General features: G+C 44.4%; 1 protein-coding gene and 1 long non-coding RNA gene across 3 annotated transcripts in view; one reads left to right on the forward strand and one right to left on the reverse strand.

The window, feature by feature from the left end:
- LOC127590184 (junction plakoglobin-like) overlaps nt 1-16699 on the forward strand; it is a 158683-nt gene that overhangs the window by 118626 nt on the left and 23358 nt on the right. For both annotated transcript variants that reach the window (XM_052049648.1, XM_052049649.1), the window contains 8 exons: nt 2180-2381; nt 2456-2600; nt 2681-2784; nt 4383-4502; nt 5631-5849; nt 9289-9441; nt 9563-9682; nt 10085-10235. In XM_052049648.1, coding sequence (XP_051905608.1) covers nt 2180-2381; nt 2456-2600; nt 2681-2784; nt 4383-4502; nt 5631-5849; nt 9289-9441; nt 9563-9682; nt 10085-10235 — 1214 coding nt within the window. The remainder of the gene's footprint in view (nt 1-2179; nt 2382-2455; nt 2601-2680; nt 2785-4382; nt 4503-5630; nt 5850-9288; nt 9442-9562; nt 9683-10084; nt 10236-16699) is intronic.
- LOC127590318 (uncharacterized) lies at nt 13362-16567 on the reverse strand. Its single transcript, XR_007959601.1, has 2 exons — nt 16195-16567; nt 13362-13833 (listed from the first exon to the last, which is right to left on the reverse strand). It is a non-coding gene; the product is annotated as an uncharacterized LOC127590318 (long non-coding RNA).

Here is a 16699-nt window from a genome sequence, read left to right on the forward strand (position 1 = left end):
CCTTCAGTGTGTCCATTGGGGATTGGAACCTAATTCCCTTCTCCTTTAGAATTTTTTTAAGTCCAGCATATTCTCGACGTTTAGCCGCCACTTCTGTCGCGTAGTCATGGTCCCAGGTCACTCTGTTTCCCTCCACTTGGAGCGGCGTTCGCCAGGCTTTCCTGAGTACGTTTTCTTTGATGTTGAATCTCAGGAAGCTTACTATCATCGCTCGTGGTGGTTTGTTCAATACTGGTTTTGGAGCTAGCGCTCTGTGCGCCCTTTGTATCTCCAGTTGAATATCTTCGGGGATTCCCAGCTCTTTATGGATAAGCTTTTCAACATAGTCGATTGTGGAATCTCCCTCGACCCCCTCTTTCAGTCCCCAAATTCGGATGTTGTTCCTCCTCGACCTCCCTTCCAAGTCGGCCACTTTCTGTTGGAGCTTCCTTTGTTGTTCGAGTGAGTCAGTGAGAATTTCCTGTACCTCTGTACTCCAGTCCTCCACATCACCTGCTCTTTCTTCCAGCATCTCAATATCCTTCCTTTGCACCCGGATGTCAGCGTTCACGGATTCGAGCTTTCTGTTAGTTTCCTCCCGCAAGTTTTCAAGTCCTTGTTTCATCTCCTCCATTTGTTTGGCGATTCTGTCCAATTTGCCGTCCAAATTGTGTTGTCCCGTGTCCATTTTGGCTCTTATTTCTCCGAGTCCGCTCTGTAGATTAGCCTGCAATGCCGACACCCAGGCAGGTTGATTGTCGAAGTCGCGAGCTAATGCTATGTTAGCAGTAGCCGCTAGCGCCGATCCCCCTTCACCTTCGTTGTGCGTGTTTTCAGTCTGTTTCTCGCTCTTCTTCTTCTTTTCCTTTCCCTTTCCAGGCAGAGCTTTGTTCATATCCATCTTATCATGTGTTCGGATCGCTGCCTCCGTTCTTTTGTCGAGTTTTTTCTCTCGTTTTTTTTTGCTCGTACGGCCGGGAGCTCCTCGCGTTTGCTGCTTACCCTCTCGCTGTCATACCGGAACTCCCAGCATATTTATTTTTATGTTGAATTTAAGTTAAATGTAGTTAAATGTACAAATCAAAGAAAATAAGTGATTTTCATCAAATAATCAGTTGTGTTACATTCTACTTATGAATGATGGGTTACTCAATGGCACGACCGAAAGTTTTGTGAGTACACAAGCTATCAAAGGCTGCCAATCACTGATGTAATTGTTTTTTTGTAATTGTCCGTGATGCGCCGTGCTGGAGCCTATCCAAGCCGTCTTCGGGCATTATGTAGGCTACATCCTGAACTGGTTGCCAGCCAATCACAGGGCACACAAAGACAGACATACAACCATTAGTATTCACAGTCACACCTAAGGACAATTTAGAGTGTTCAGAGGACATGCAAACGCCACACAGGAATGCCGGAGCCAGGATCGAACCCACGACCTCTGCAATGTAAGGTCGACGTGCTAACCACTGGAGCACCGGGCCGTCTCATTGCATTTTTGAAGTTTTGAAATGTTTATGTTGTCCCACATCGATGATGAAACCACCTCCTATGCAATATGTGGACTTTACAACCATAATAAGCTTTGAAAGTTAATCTCCTCCACCACAATGTAACTAAAGAGACAGTAAGAAAAGACAATTTTGCCTTTTCTTACTGTCCTACATTCCCCCCCGACCCCCCCGTCTCTGTGGATTCTCTCTGAAGTCAACCTTTGAAACGTTACATAATGCACTCTCTTTTCGTGTATTGTGCATTAGTTGTTTTCTCTGTGTTCCATTTTCCAAGTCTGTTGTTACGCTTGTATCATTTTAGGTTTGTGGGTAAAACCAAATTCATTTGAAATTCTGTCTATAGTCACATTTTCATTAGACAGGACTGTCCTCCTGGTTTTACGTATTTTCTGAAAAAATTTAAAAATGCTAGATGGCGTAAAAAAGGAACGACAAACAAGTTTTATTGTCTTTTCTTTTTTTTTTTAACTAGTTGATGCCACCTCCATCTGTTGGTATCGTTTCCCCACTTTTGTCACTACGTAGCGAAAATGATGCCCTAAAATCTCTTGCAAAACTCACTGGTTGCAGATGGACAAAATAATGGCATTCATAAAATGTTGAGATTAAAGATCTACTCATGTCATCAGAAATAAAATCCTGAATAACATTTCAATCACCATCCTCTGTCATTTTTTTCCTCACAGTTCACCTGTGGAGACAGTTTTATTTTACGCTATAACCACTCTTCACAACCTTCTGTTGCATCAAGAGGGAGCCAAGATGGCAGTGCGTCTTGCTGATGGCCTTCAGAGGATGGTGCCCTTACTCAAAAAGAGTAACCCCAAGTTCCTTGCAATTACCACAGATTGTCTACAGCTCTTGTCCTACGCCAACCAAGAGAGCAAGGTGAATACGGTTAGGTGTGAATGTTCTTTTCAGCAATCAGTAATTACTCACCTTGTGCTTCCTGGTTTTCATAGCTAATAATACTCGCCAATGGGGGCCCAGAGGGTCTGGTGTTCATCATGAGGAACTATAACTATGAGAAGCTTCTCTGGACCACCAGTCGGGTACTCAAAGTACTGTCTGTGTGTCCCAGCAACAAGCCCGCCATAGTAGAAGCTGGTACAAATAAAGAACTTAACAGTAATGTGGAATAATGGCAGGTGATGAAGGCGTCAATTTATATTTACATCTGTCCGCAGGAGGTATGCAAGCTTTGGGTCAGCATCTTACGGGTTCGAGTCAGCGTCTAATTCAGAACTGTCTATGGACGCTTCGCAACCTGTCAGATGCTGCAACTAAACAAGTATGTATGACTCAACTTATTTGCTTTCAATATTACCACTGCTAACAAAATTGTGTTAATCCTACTCACACTTGTCTGTGAAAACCTAAATTGATCTAATTGAACCAATGCAAATAAACACATTTATTCAACCACAGGAATCATGTGAAAGGGAGCAAAAGATAAACGAAAAACCATGTCAGCAAAAGACTGTCGTAAATGTACAATAAACTGTGAAGACAAAATAAAACGAGCTGGACCGGGGAAGCACAATAAGAGCTAAATGATGGAAAGAATAGAAAGAAAATTACAGACAAACATGTCAAGGATTCAAGACCTTCCACAAGCAGTTTCTGTGTCAGGACTCTTTCGTTGAGCTGGAAGGGGAAGTGACCATGGACTTCATGGTCACTCTGTCATCGCTCCTGTCAGAATATTAGCACACACTTTGGGCCGTGTCTTCATTCCCAGTGCAAGTCTGGCACAAAGCAATCTAAATGTCCACATGGGTGGAATTTTCTTTTTTTTTGGGGGGGGGGGGGGGGGTGGCATTTGACCATACTTTGCGAAGTTAGATTTGGGCATAAGTGGGCATTTGTTTCTGCCTAATCATAGCGGCATCCCTCATTTGCATTACAATCAGGGCGGTGGCAGCACTGCCGACTTGACATTGCGAAACAGAAAAAGACTCGGAGTCTATGCATAACATCGGCAAGTAAACTGCACAATCTCCTCTTGCGGATGATGTAGTCGGCTATGCGTATGATGTGCGAAATTGCAGACCTCCTTGCACCCGTGTCATGTGTGAGGCAGCCTTGTCACCTGTAACGCCCAGCAAAGCAAAGCACATCTACCAAATTCACAGGCACGCTAAACTAGACTTGCCCCGGCACAAAAATGTATTGCCCCAGAGGATAAATAAAGTTTTCTGAATCTGAATTTGAAACAAGCCTGTTTTACGGCAATGACAGTCAACTTTCCGTGACTGAATTATCAAAGTTATTATCATGACATAAAATAGATTGGAAATTTAAATAATGGGATGAAGCTGTTCTCAATTGCAGCATCCAGAAGATCCATTTTGGGTATAAGCATTCCTAGCTACAGTAGCGACCTACACACTGTCACGGTGGAAAAGGGCCAAGTAATTATAACTTTCAATTGCGCCAGATAGCCGCTGATGCATTCGTTGGCATCCACAGGCTTATGTAGTTGGGGAGAAGTCTACTTTCCAAGACCAAATTATCAGGTGAGTCGGTGGTGAAGCAACCTGATTCCTGGTAATGACCAGAGAGGTGCCCAAAACGCGGCAGACTAGACTTGCGCTCGCACAAAAATGAAGTTATCCCACTTTACGCCAAGCGCATGGCTGCAAGTCTACCTAAATTGTGTCCTTTGTCTTGTGTTGATTGTGCTGCACCTGAGCTTGCTCTAATGATGCGCTTGTGGAACTCTCTCTCTCTCTCTCTCTCTCTCTCTCTCTCTCTCTCTCTCTCTCTCTCTCTCTCTCTCTCTCTCTCTCTCTCTCTCTCTCTCTCTCTCTCTCTCTCTCTCTCTCTCTCTCTCTCTCTCTCTCTCTCTCTCTCTCTCTCTCTCTCTCTCTCTCTCTCTCTCTCTAGGAAGGTTTAGATGGTCTGCTGCAGATATTAGTCACTCAGCTGGGTTCGGATGATGTCAATATGCTGACCTGTGCAACAGGCATCTTGTCCAACCTCACTTGTAATAACTCACGCAACAAGGTAAGCCATGTAAAGTAAAATACTTTGTCTAGAAAATGTGGGGCATTTGTTTATTACTATTTTAATTCAAAATACATCCTAAAAGGAATACACCATCTCAAATCTTTTGAGATGTGATGCACCTTGTTTTAATTCCTAACATTACATGAATGCCCGTCTGTGTGAGAGTACTTTTTTGTTATGGTCCCTGGAAATGACTGTAAATATCATTGAAATGCCACACAGCTTTATGCCTACTCATTACTATATTTTTTTAAATTGTGAAAATGGTCCCTAAAAGCTGACAGCTTGAATATATCTCACTGGGTCGTCATGAGGTTTTCCATGCCTTGATGATAGGGGCTATGTATCAGCTGGGTTGCAAGTCAAGTGAAGCCCCTTTCGGCCAAAGGACAGGCAGCGCATACCGTGGCGTCACCTCACTGGGTGGTGTTATGTCGGTGTGTGGGTCCACCAAACAGATACACAACAGAGTCAAGTGTTTATTAAAAAAGGTAGTACATGCACTTCAGCCTGCGGCTGACACTACAAGACAGACATTTGAGCATATACCTAATGCTTTTCATTCAGACATATTACGGTAGCTTGAATACATTGGAAATTGAAATAATGGGATGAAGCTGTTCTAAATTGTGGCATCCAGAAGATGCATTTTGGGGTATTACTAGCTACAGTAGTTAACTGAACACTGTAGTGGTGGGAAAGGGCCAAGTAAGTATAACTTGCAATTGCATCGGATAGGATAAACCTGCTGCATGCGAGGGCATTCAAGTGCTTATGAAGTTGGAGAGAGGGGACAAACTGTGTCACTCAGCACCAATTTAGCCACGCTCAAAAATGAGGAAAACTGAAACGGTGAAAAACACTGACAATTTATCTCTGTGTTTAAGTATAGTTCTGTGTTTGTGCATGTTTTCAGCAATTATCTTCACATATGTTTAATATTTCCGAATTCCCTTTAAGAGTCTTTAATTGTTGTTGATATCTTCACACACATGCCGCTCAAAACTCCCAAGGTAATCGTTTTATAAAAGCAATTCCTCATCTTGATTGGTTGTATGTATTGCTGTCATGATCCCCTAACTGTTAAATATTTTAATTCATGTTTTAAAATTTGCTTCACTTCAGACTCGAGTCACTCAATTTGGCGGTGTGGAGGCACTGATCCATGCTGTACTGCGTGCTGGTGAAAAAGAAGATGTTGCAGAGCCAGCAGTTTGCGCCTTGCGTCACCTCACGTCGCGCCACCACGATGCTGAGCTGGCCCAGAATGCTGTGCGGCTGCATTATGGTGTCCCTGCTGTGGTCAAGCTGCTGGGACAACCACAATACTGGCCTGTTATAAAGGTGAGAAAACGACCACTGCACTACTGGCTTTTTGAAGATGGGAAACGAAAGGAAATGGAAATACGGTACAGCTTTGCTGTCAAATGTAAAAGTACAGTGATAGTCTGCAAGGTCACATTTGCACTGAGGCATATCCTTTCAGATGTAATGACATGCATACAAATTTGGGCTTGAGAAGTGGCCAGAGATAACAAAAAAAATCATAACACACATTTCCCATCATACTTTGACAGCACTTGCTGACATACGGTGTCCCTGGAGAGATATGTACTTTGAGGACATCAGGGATTCGTGTTTTTATTTTCAGAGGAGGAGATGGGAAGAGATGCTGAGAGGGCTACATGACACCGTCACCATTTTGGTTATTTTAACTTGACTGAAACAATGAAAGCATTCCTGGAGGTTCATTAAAGTTGCTGTAAAGTGGAAGTAAATATGTCTTGTGAAGTTGACACACCATGGAAAAGAGTGTTGTTTAAAAACCATGCCATAATTCAATGATTTAAGAAAATCGCAATGTGTATAAAATGACATAATTTAAATGTAGTCTATGACAGCTCACTCTTTTCTTTGTAAATATTATTTAAAATAATTCCTCCAGTGATTTTCGATCACCATTTTCCAATTAATTCCCTCAGTCACTTTTAACTGCCAACATGAGGCAATTTGTTTGAATGGCTTACCCTTTCCAGGCGACAAGCAACTCGCTCGTCACTTGTTAACATAAGCTGACACGAGCTCCTGTGGCCCAAATTGACATAATTCGTGGATGAACTGAATGCTGGTTGGATTTCACAAATAAAGACAAAAATATTTATTGAAAAGGAAAAGCGCACAGACAAAATATAAACAGAAATCGCTGGTCATTAGAAGTCAGGAAAAACAAGGCAAAAACAAAAAGCACTTGCAAAAAGGCACGGTAATAGTAATGCGGAAAATACAAACAAAATGACAAGAGCCCAATTACATGACAACAAAACAAGGGCAAGATATCTATACTTACTCATGACATATGAGAGAGCAAAAATAACAATGACCAGAGGTCGAAAAAACAGCACTTGAGCATTAGAAGCAAACAAGGTCAATAATCCGACGGAGATTTGGCAACAAGACAGTCCTTAAATACCTGGCTAATATGATGATACATTGGCAGCAGGTGTGCACGCTGGAGGGAAGTCCCTCCTCTGCCATCTGCTGGAGATACACAAAAACCGGATCATCACACAAATGGGAGCGATGATTATATGATTTGCTCACAATATTGCGGCAACCACTGGAGGTAAGGTGGCCCATCCCATTGAGCTTTTTGTGACAATTTATCCATGTTTTGCATTCTCCAAGTCTGGTTGTGACAAGCGTCAGGGAATCGGCACGGGGAGATCGTCTTGTGGGCTGGACGCTTTGCTCTTGTGGGCCAGATTTGGCCTGTGGGCCGCTAATTGTGGATGGCTGACGGAACATCCATCCACCGATCCATCCATTCATTTTATACCGCTTATCCCCAGGCGGGTGGCGGGGGCAGCAGCTTTAGCAGAGAAGCCCAGACTTCCCACTCCCCAGCCACTTCTTCCAGGTCTTCTCGGGGGATCTCGAGGTGTTCCCAGGCCAGCTGGGTGACATAGTCTCTCCAGCGTGTCCTGGGTCATCCCCTGGCACATGCCCGGAACACCTCACCAGGGAGGCGTTTAGGGGGCATCCTAAACAGATGCCCGAGCTACCTCATCTGACTTCTCTCGATGTGGAGAAGCGGCTAGTCTCTGAACCCCTCCTGAGTGACCGAGCTTCTCACACCCTGCGGATAAAACCAGGATCTCGTTCTTTTGGTCACAACCCATAGCTCGTGACCATAAATGAGGGTTGGAATGTAGATCCAATGGTAAATTGAGAGCTTGGCCTTTTGGCTCAGCTCCTTCTTCACCACCACGACAGACCGATACAAAGTCCGCATCACAGCAGACGCTACAATCATGAACAAGACCCCAAGATACTTAAACTACTCCATTTCGGGCAAGATCTCCTCCCCGACCCACAAAGGGCACTCTACCCTTTTCCAACTGAGGACCATTGTTTCAGATTTGGAGGTGCTGATTTTCATCCCAACAACTTCACACTCGGCTGCGTAACGCTCCAGTGAGTGTTGGAGAGCCCTGCTTGAAGGAACCAGCAGTACCACATCATCTGCAAAAAGCAGAGATACAATACTGAGGCCACCAAAATGGACCCCCTCAACGCTTCGGCTGCGGCTAAAAATTATGTCCATAAAGGTTATGAACAGAATCGGCGACAAAGGGGAGCCTTGGCGGTGTCCAACCCTCACTGGAAACAATTCCGACTTATTGCCGGCAACTGACGAAACATACAGTACGTGTACAATACTGAGGCCACCAAAACGGACCCCCTCAACGCCTGGCTGCGGCTAAAAATTATGTCCATAAAGGTTATGAACAGAATCGGCGACAAAGAATCGGTGTCCAACCCTCACTGGAAACAATTCCGACTTACTGCCGGCAACTGATGAAACATATAGTACGTGACGCCCTTCTCACCACACGTCCATAGATTTGCATGGAATCTGTTTTTGCTCATTCAATATGCATTTTCATACCTGTCAACTTTTCAGAGCACCAACCTGTATAAACTACCAAAAAAATCCTTATAAAGAGCAAAAAATCCTTATAACATACCAAAGCATTTTATATGTCACAATAACGGCAGAAAAAAACCCACAAAATTTTCAATGATGTTTACTAAGGATATCCTTTGGAGCACTGGTTGTGTTATCCTTCGTGAATTGTATCATACTTGGCTGCTTTTGTGATTCTCTGGCATTCCTTTGGCGCAAGTTAGACCTCAAATGTTCTTACACATCATGAACTCCAGATGCAAGAACTTTTACGTCGCGTATGCAAATTGTGCAATGAGCATATTCTTCTGTCTAACAAGGCATTATTGCGCCATTAAACTGCGATATCCATTCTTGAAGAAACCTTCCACTGTGCTTTGTTTGACTTCTCTTTGTTGTTTGCTTGTACACTACCGAAGTATGCAATGAATGTTTTCAAATAGGAACCAAGTAATTTACTGGAAAGTTACCGGAAATGAAAGCATTCGAGTAGACAAAAGCAAACGGAAATACTTGTTAGGGGAAAAAAAAAACCGGAAATTTTCAGAATCCGTATGATTAGTGCGATACGGCCGCTTACGTAAGATTCACCACAAAATCCGTATGAACTATGGCTAAACCGTATGAGTTGACAGGTATGCATTTTGTTTTCATGATTTGAATAATTTTAGCATACAGGTTTCTATCTCTTGTGTCTATCACACTTTGGAGTGTCACTGTTACACTGACAGTATTTTTTAATCTGTTTGTGTGTTACCTTTGTGTGTGTGTAGATAAGATGGTTAGTTTCTGATCTGATTTGACTTATTCATCCAGGCTACTGTTGGCCTCATTCGGAACCTTGCGCTGTGCCCAGTTAATCAAGCAACTCTGAGGGATGCGGGGACAATCCCAAGATTGGTTAATCTACTGTTAAAAGCTCACCAGGACACACAGAGGCATGCCTCGTCTTCCCAGGAGACATATCAGGTGTGAAGATCCCACAAACATAGCCACATACACGCTACAAGCTAGAGCATACTGTAGTATGTTAGATAACCATGTTCATTTCTGTTTTTGATGCATTCTCTTGTTCTGAATATTTTAATAGGATGGTGTCCGTATGGAGGAAATTGTGGAGGGCTGCACAGGAGCACTTCACATTCTGGCCAGGGATCCTATTAACCGAGGAGAGATTGCGAGCATGCAGACCATACCACTATTTGTGCAGGTACACTCTGATTCAGTACTAAGAACAAAACAGAATTCATAAAATACAGATAGGATGGAAATTGACTTCCTTACTCCTATCTTCCCCTCGCTGCATGCAAGGGTGGGAATCCTTTCTTTGTGATTCCTGGAATATAATCAGGATTAAGTTTAGTGTGATTACAAAAGCAGTGGAATTTCTTTTGATTGCTCTGGGTGTGACATGGTGTTGAAGGAATATCAGCAAGGTGTTGGAATGCGGCAAGACTTACTAAACAGTCACTGTATGTCAAAATGTTACAGTAAATCCAAATTTCATCTTGGAAAAAAAATAAACACTGAAGGAAACATGGAAAATGTAGTTGTCCAAGAAGCCTATGAAACAATCATTATAAATTGGCACATTTCTGTGTTGTGTGTCCAGCTGCTGTACTCGTATGTGGAGAATGTGAAACGAGTAGCTGCAGGAGTTTTGTGTGAGTTGGCGCTGGACAAACAGTCTGCGGAACTCATTGATGCAGAAGGCGCATCGGCACCACTCATGGAATTACTGCACTCCAACAATGAAGGAATCGGTAGGAATGAAGGAATCTTTTTTTTCTTTTTAGCACACATGAAAAACACTCAGCCTGAACCTGTTACCAGCCAATCGCAGGGCACACGCAGAGAAACAACCATGCGTGCTCATGATCACACGAGGGACAATTTAGAGTGTTCCACAAACCTGCCATGCTTCTTTTTGGAATGTCAGAGGAAACTGGAATACCCGCAGAAAACCCATGCAGGCATGAGGAGAACATGCAAACTCCACACAGGGACGCCAGAGCCAGAATTGAACCCTGCCCCAGAACCAGAATTGAACCCTGCCCCTCTGCACTGTGAGGCCGACATGCTAACCAGTCAACCATCGTGCTGCCTGAATGCATTTCCATCTATTTTCCACCGCTTATCCAGGGTCGGGTCGTGGGGCTGCAGCTTTAGAAGGGAAGCCCAGACTTCCCTCTCCCCAGGCACTTCTTTGAGCTCTCCCCGGCGGATCCCGAGGTGTTCCCAGGCTAGCTGGGTGACATAGTCTCTCCAGCGTGTTCTGGGTCGTCCCCGGGGTCTCCTGCCAGTGGGACATGCCCGGAACACCTCACCAAGGAGGTGTCCAGGATGGATCCTAATCAGATGCCCGAGCCACCTCTTCTGGCTCCTCTCGATGTGGAGGAGAAGCGGCTCTACTCTGAGCCCCTCCCGAATGACCGAGCTTCTCACCTTATCTCTAAGGTTAGAGCCCGGACACCCTGCGGCAAAAACTCATTTCGGCCGCTTGTATCCGGATCTTGTTCTTTCGGTCACGAGCCATAGCTCGTGACCATAGATTAGGGTTGGGACGGAGGCTGAGGAGTGTGATCACTCTGTAGTTGGAACACACCCTCTGGTCCCCCTTTTTAAAAAGAGGGACCACCACCCCAGTCTGCCAGACAAGAGGCACTCTCCCCGATGACCACGTGATGCTGCAGAGGCGTGTCAGAGGAGTGTTGGTGGAGTTGAGGAGGTCTTCGAAGTACTCTGCCCACCGGTTCACAACATCCCGAGTCGAAGTCAGCAGTGCCCCAGCCCTACTGTACACAGTGTTAGTGGTGCACTGCTTCCCCCTCCTGAGACGTCGGATGGTGGAGCAGAATTTCCTCGAAGCCGTCCGGAAGTCGGCTTCCATGGCCTCATCGAACTCTTCCCACGGCCAGGTTTTTGCTTCGACGACCACCGAGGCTGCGTTCCGCTTGGCCAGTCCCACAGGCCATAAAGGCCCGATAGGACTCCTTCTTCAGCTTGACGGCATCCCTTACTGCTGGTGTCCACCAGCGAGTACGGGGGTTGCCGCAACAACAGGCACCAACCACCTTATGTCCATAACTCAGATTGGCCGCCTCAACAATAGCGGCACGGAACATGGTCCATTCGGACTCGATGTCCCCCGCCTCTCTCAGGATATGGGAAAAGCTGTGTTGGAGGTGGGAGTTGAAACTCTTTCTGACAGGGGATTCCACCAGTCGTCCCAAAAAAAACCCTCACAACACCATCGGAGCCTACTCACCACCAGGTGGTGATCAGTTGACAGCTCTGCCCCTCTCTTCACCCGAGTGTCCAAAACATGCGGCCGCAAATCCGATGATCCAACCTCAAGTCGATCATCGAACTGTAGCCGAGAGTGGACACTTATGTACAATTAGAGTGTACCCAAGTACACTTATGGACACCCTTATGTTTGAACAAGGTGTTCTTTATGGACAATCTATGACAAACACAGAAGTCCAATAACAAAACACCACTTGAGTTCTGATCGGGGGGGCCATTCCTCCCAATCACGCCCTTCCAGGTCTCACTGTCATTGCCCACGTGAGCATTGATGTCCCCCAGCAGAACAAGGGAGTCCCCAGCAGGAGTACTCTCCAGCACACCCTCCAAGGACTCCAAAAAGGGTGGGTACGCTGAGCTGCTGTTTGGTGCATATGCAAAAACAACAGTCAGGACCTGTCCCCCCACCCGAAGGCGGAGGGAGGCAACCCTCTCGTCTACCGGTGTGAACCCCAATGTACAGGCACTGAGCCGGGGGGCAATGAGTATGCCCACACCTGCTCTGCGCCTCTCACCGTGAGCAACTCCAGAGTGGAAGAGAGTCAACCCCTCTTGAGAGAACTGGTACCAGAACCCAGGCTGTGTGTGGAGGCAAGTCCGACTATATTCAGTCGGAACTTTTCTGCCTCACACACCAGCTCCGGCTCCTTCCCTGGAAGAGAGGTGACATTCCACGTCCCTAGAGCTAGCTTCTGCAGCCGAGGATCGGACCGCCAGGGTAACCGCCTTTGGCTGCCGCCCAGCTAACATTGCACCTGACCCCTTTGGCCCCTTCCATGGGTGGTGAGCCCATGAGAAGGGGCACTCACGTTGCCTCTTCGGGCTTAGCCCAGCCGGGTCCCATGGGTGTAGTCTCGGCAACCAGGCGCTCGCCAACGAGCCCCACCTCCAGGCCTGCCTCCAGAGGGGGGCCCCGGTGACCCGCGTCCGGGCAAGAGAAACTGAGTTCTATTTATTTTAGTCGTCATAAGGGGTTCTTGACCCATGTTTTGTCTCGTCCCTCACCTCGAACCTGTTTGCCATGGGTGACCCTACCAGGGGCATAAAGCCCCAGACAACTTAGCTCCTAGGATCATTGGGACACACAAACCCCTCCACCACGGTAAGGTGACGGCTCACGGAGGGGGTCTGAACGTATTTGTCAGTCAAAATATTTTTACTTCACATTGGCTGCTACATGCTTCCATAGATTTCAAAATAGTGTTTGACCCCCAACCCGAGATTGAAAACCTACTTTTGAGTGCTGTCAAAGTACTGGTGGAATAATATTTACCAACCCGTCACGTCGTGTTGTCAAAGAGCAATACAACAAGAATCTGACCTGATGTTACATAGTGCGGCAACCAATTTGCTACCACAATATATTGGCCGTGCAGTTTTCTGTGGCAAGTAGTGAAAACTCAGTGCTTTAATCTGGAGCTCCCCAGAGGTTGTTTTTTGTGAGCAAGACATGGTGCCGTTAATTACTTGTCATATGCTGGTTGGCACCATGTCCAGAATGTGTGTGGGAATTCATGAATGAGGCAATTGCTTTATGTCTAGATAAGGCAGAAAAACACGAACCCCCAAAAATTAATAAATTGTGTGTGTGTGTGTGTGTGTGTGTGTGTGTGTGTGTGTGTGTGTGTGTGTGTGTGTGTGTGTGTGAGTGAGAGAGAGAGAGAGACATAATAGCTTGTTATTGCATGTCATGAACTGAATTTTGCAGCAGTGGCCGGGCAGCATTCAATATCCAATTAGTGCAATTATTTGCCATCATTATTGATCATCACAATCGATTAGTTAAGATTATATTGGAAAAATATCAGGCGAAAGAAATGTTGTGACAACTTCCACATAAAATGTATCTAAATCATTTCAAGAGCTAAAATGTCTGATAAAACAGTGACGTGTGTCAATCTTCGCTAACCCTTTTCGCAAGAAAATAGGATGCAGTTACCCAAAGTATGTCTGTAATAAATGTTTACTGACTTTAGGATTCCCCAACATGGCACTGCCGAGAAAGGGTTTCTTATTTTCATTTGTCTCAGCTTTTCAAGATACGGTATACAGCTAAATAATATGAAAACTAGTGATGGGTCCAGCAACACCGATGCATTGACACATGCGCCGGGCTCACAGGGCAAACCACGTGTCGATGCATGTGCTGGCTCATTACGTCACGTGATTGACACGTGAACTGCGTTGACACAGTCCAGGCTTCTAATTGACACACCGGCTGCGTTGACACAGTCCAGGCTGCTAATTGACACATCGGCTGCGTTGACACAGTCAAGGCTGCTAATTGACACGTGAACTGCACCGGTGCAGTTTAGACTGCATCGGCTGCTTGGCACAGTACAGGCTGCGCCACTTAGTCCAGGGGGCGTCGACTCAGTGCAGAGGGCGTTGACGCAGCAAAAGCCCGCCACACAGTGTTTATAAGGAACACCTGCCGAAACAAGCCAGACCTCACTCACGCTCGCTTGTCGAAGCTCGTGTCAGTGCAGACTTCGTGTTCGTGCCTTGCCTTCCTTGCCGATTATGGAGCAGAGACGCAAATCATCCGCCGTGTGGGACCATTTTGATGTCCTGGAGAATAAGGTATTTTTTATTTATTTATTCAAATCGCCTTCTGTCGCCGAGAGCCACTCGGCGAGTGCCTCTCAGATTATTGACGCGTTGTACCATTCTAATCCGAATACATTTCAAGGTAACTCTTAGTTACTTCTTAATCACATTTCATTACAGGTGAAATGTCGAATTTGCCAAGTCAATTCGCCAACAGAAGCACCTCCACCATGCTGAGGCATTATCGGGCCATGCATGAGAATGAAGTTCGCGATACACCCGGTATTACGCCAGGTATACAAACGTTCACGCATCTTTTCACGGTTGCTATGTTGATGATTAATTGACAATCAGTAATTATTGGTTGACTCTCCACTCCATGTTTGACAATCAAGGTTCCAGGAAGCGGCTGTACTGGAAGGACCAACACACTTCTTTCCCAAACCTCTCCCACCTCGCAAAGGAGTTCCTTTGTACGCCAGCCACATCCGTCCCTTGTGAGCGTGTGTTCTTCACAGCAGGAGAAATTGCTTGTAAAAGACGCAACAGGCTGAAGTTTAAAACATTGGAGCATCTTATTTTTCTCAATAAAAATGTGAAATCAAAGCCCACAAGCATCCTCATTCAAATGATCTTCACATTATTTGAACACATTGAATGTTGCAAAATGAATGCATGGATGTGAATATTGTATACACTTCATCAAATCGATGAATGACCTTATGAAAATGGAACAGTTGTAGATGCAAAACCGTGCTGGCAGCTACATAATAGATAATAAAAGAAAAATATCCCAAACCATAGTGATCCTCCCAAAACTAAGGATGTGCTGAACAAGAAATCCTTGTACACACTTTTATTACTTCCATATTTGACCTATTGTGTGGAAATATGGGGAAATGCCAGTAAAACACTGTTTTAAAACTACAATACAAAGCAATCAGAACAATCACTGGCTCCAAATAGACAGAACCCACAAATCCACTGTTTATCAAATCAAACAATGAAATCTCATGACCTGGTTGACTTCAAAATCGCCCAATTAATGTACAAAGCACACAATAACCTCCTTTGCCAAAACATACAGAAGCTTTTTAAAATTCGAGAAAGATGTCATAATTTAAGGGGTACTAACCTATACAGAAAAATCCAAAACACGAACAAACATCACGCAAAGGAGTGTATCTGTAATAGGTGTAAATCTGTGGAATGATTCTGAAACGGACCAGTAAAATGAGTAACTCTTGCTGAGATTAAAAATGAATTTGAGAGTAGTACAAGACAACTACACAAATCAGAATTAAGCTAATAAATTCGATACACCCATGAAATATAGCAATACATCAGGAATACATTGATGAGATTATTTAATATATTAATGAAATGTAGCATCCATTATGAATATGAGAAAATCGACATATACTTGTGCTCCAATGAGTGTGTACTGTATATACAAACCTAAAGTTGTAAAAATGTATAAGTACAGCATACATAAGGGTAAAAGCATTTGTTGATATGTAGACTTTCTTTTCTATTTTGAAAAATGATCAATTCATATATAAGAAGGGGTAGGACTCTAGGGTTTTTTTACTTCTTTCTACTCCTTTGAACACATATTTGTGATGATGACTATTTTCTTTTCCTTTTTTTATATCTTACCTTCACTTTTTGCCAATTTATTACCGAATTGTATATTTTATATGTTCAATATACAAAAAAATTATCAGTCAGTTCAGTCTGTTGAGTGGGTTGGATGCAGGGATCTTGAAGGTCCAGCAGGTGGCAGTGGTCAGTGACACAGTATCAGCACAGTATCAACACAGTGTGTCAGTGTGTCGACACGCCTCATGAGGCCTCATGGACCCATCACTAATGAAAACACACTCATGATGCACTAAATTCATCAGAATTCATAATTTAATTGCAAATTAATTCATCCTCTTTTAACCTTCATGCAAGAATCACTTAAAATGATGTTGTTGTTCTTTTATTGACAAACTTGTTCTTGATAAACCTGCTGCTTTGATGCATCAATGACATTTTCTTAAGCATTTACAACCTAACCAAAGCATGGCATTGTCGTTCATATGATTTTTTAAGAGACTATCGGTTTATATTTGCAGCAAATCTGTCTGTTCTTGGAGTTCCGCAAAATCTAGCGAGGAAAAAAAACACAAACTTGCAATCTTCCAGTTCTCAGAGGACCCTTCTTCAGCGTGGTTTACTTGACTTTCCATCCGAGCTAATCTAAACTTTGATATCGCTGAGGAAAAAAAAAACAAACTTGTAATCTTCCAGTTCTCAGAGGACCCTTCTTCAGCGTGGTTTACTTGACTTTCCATCCGAGCTAATCTAAACTTTGATATCG

Source organism: Hippocampus zosterae, chromosome 17, assembly GCF_025434085.1.
Source record: "Hippocampus zosterae strain Florida chromosome 17, ASM2543408v3, whole genome shotgun sequence".
Taxonomy (NCBI): Eukaryota; Metazoa; Chordata; class Actinopteri; order Syngnathiformes; family Syngnathidae; genus Hippocampus; species Hippocampus zosterae.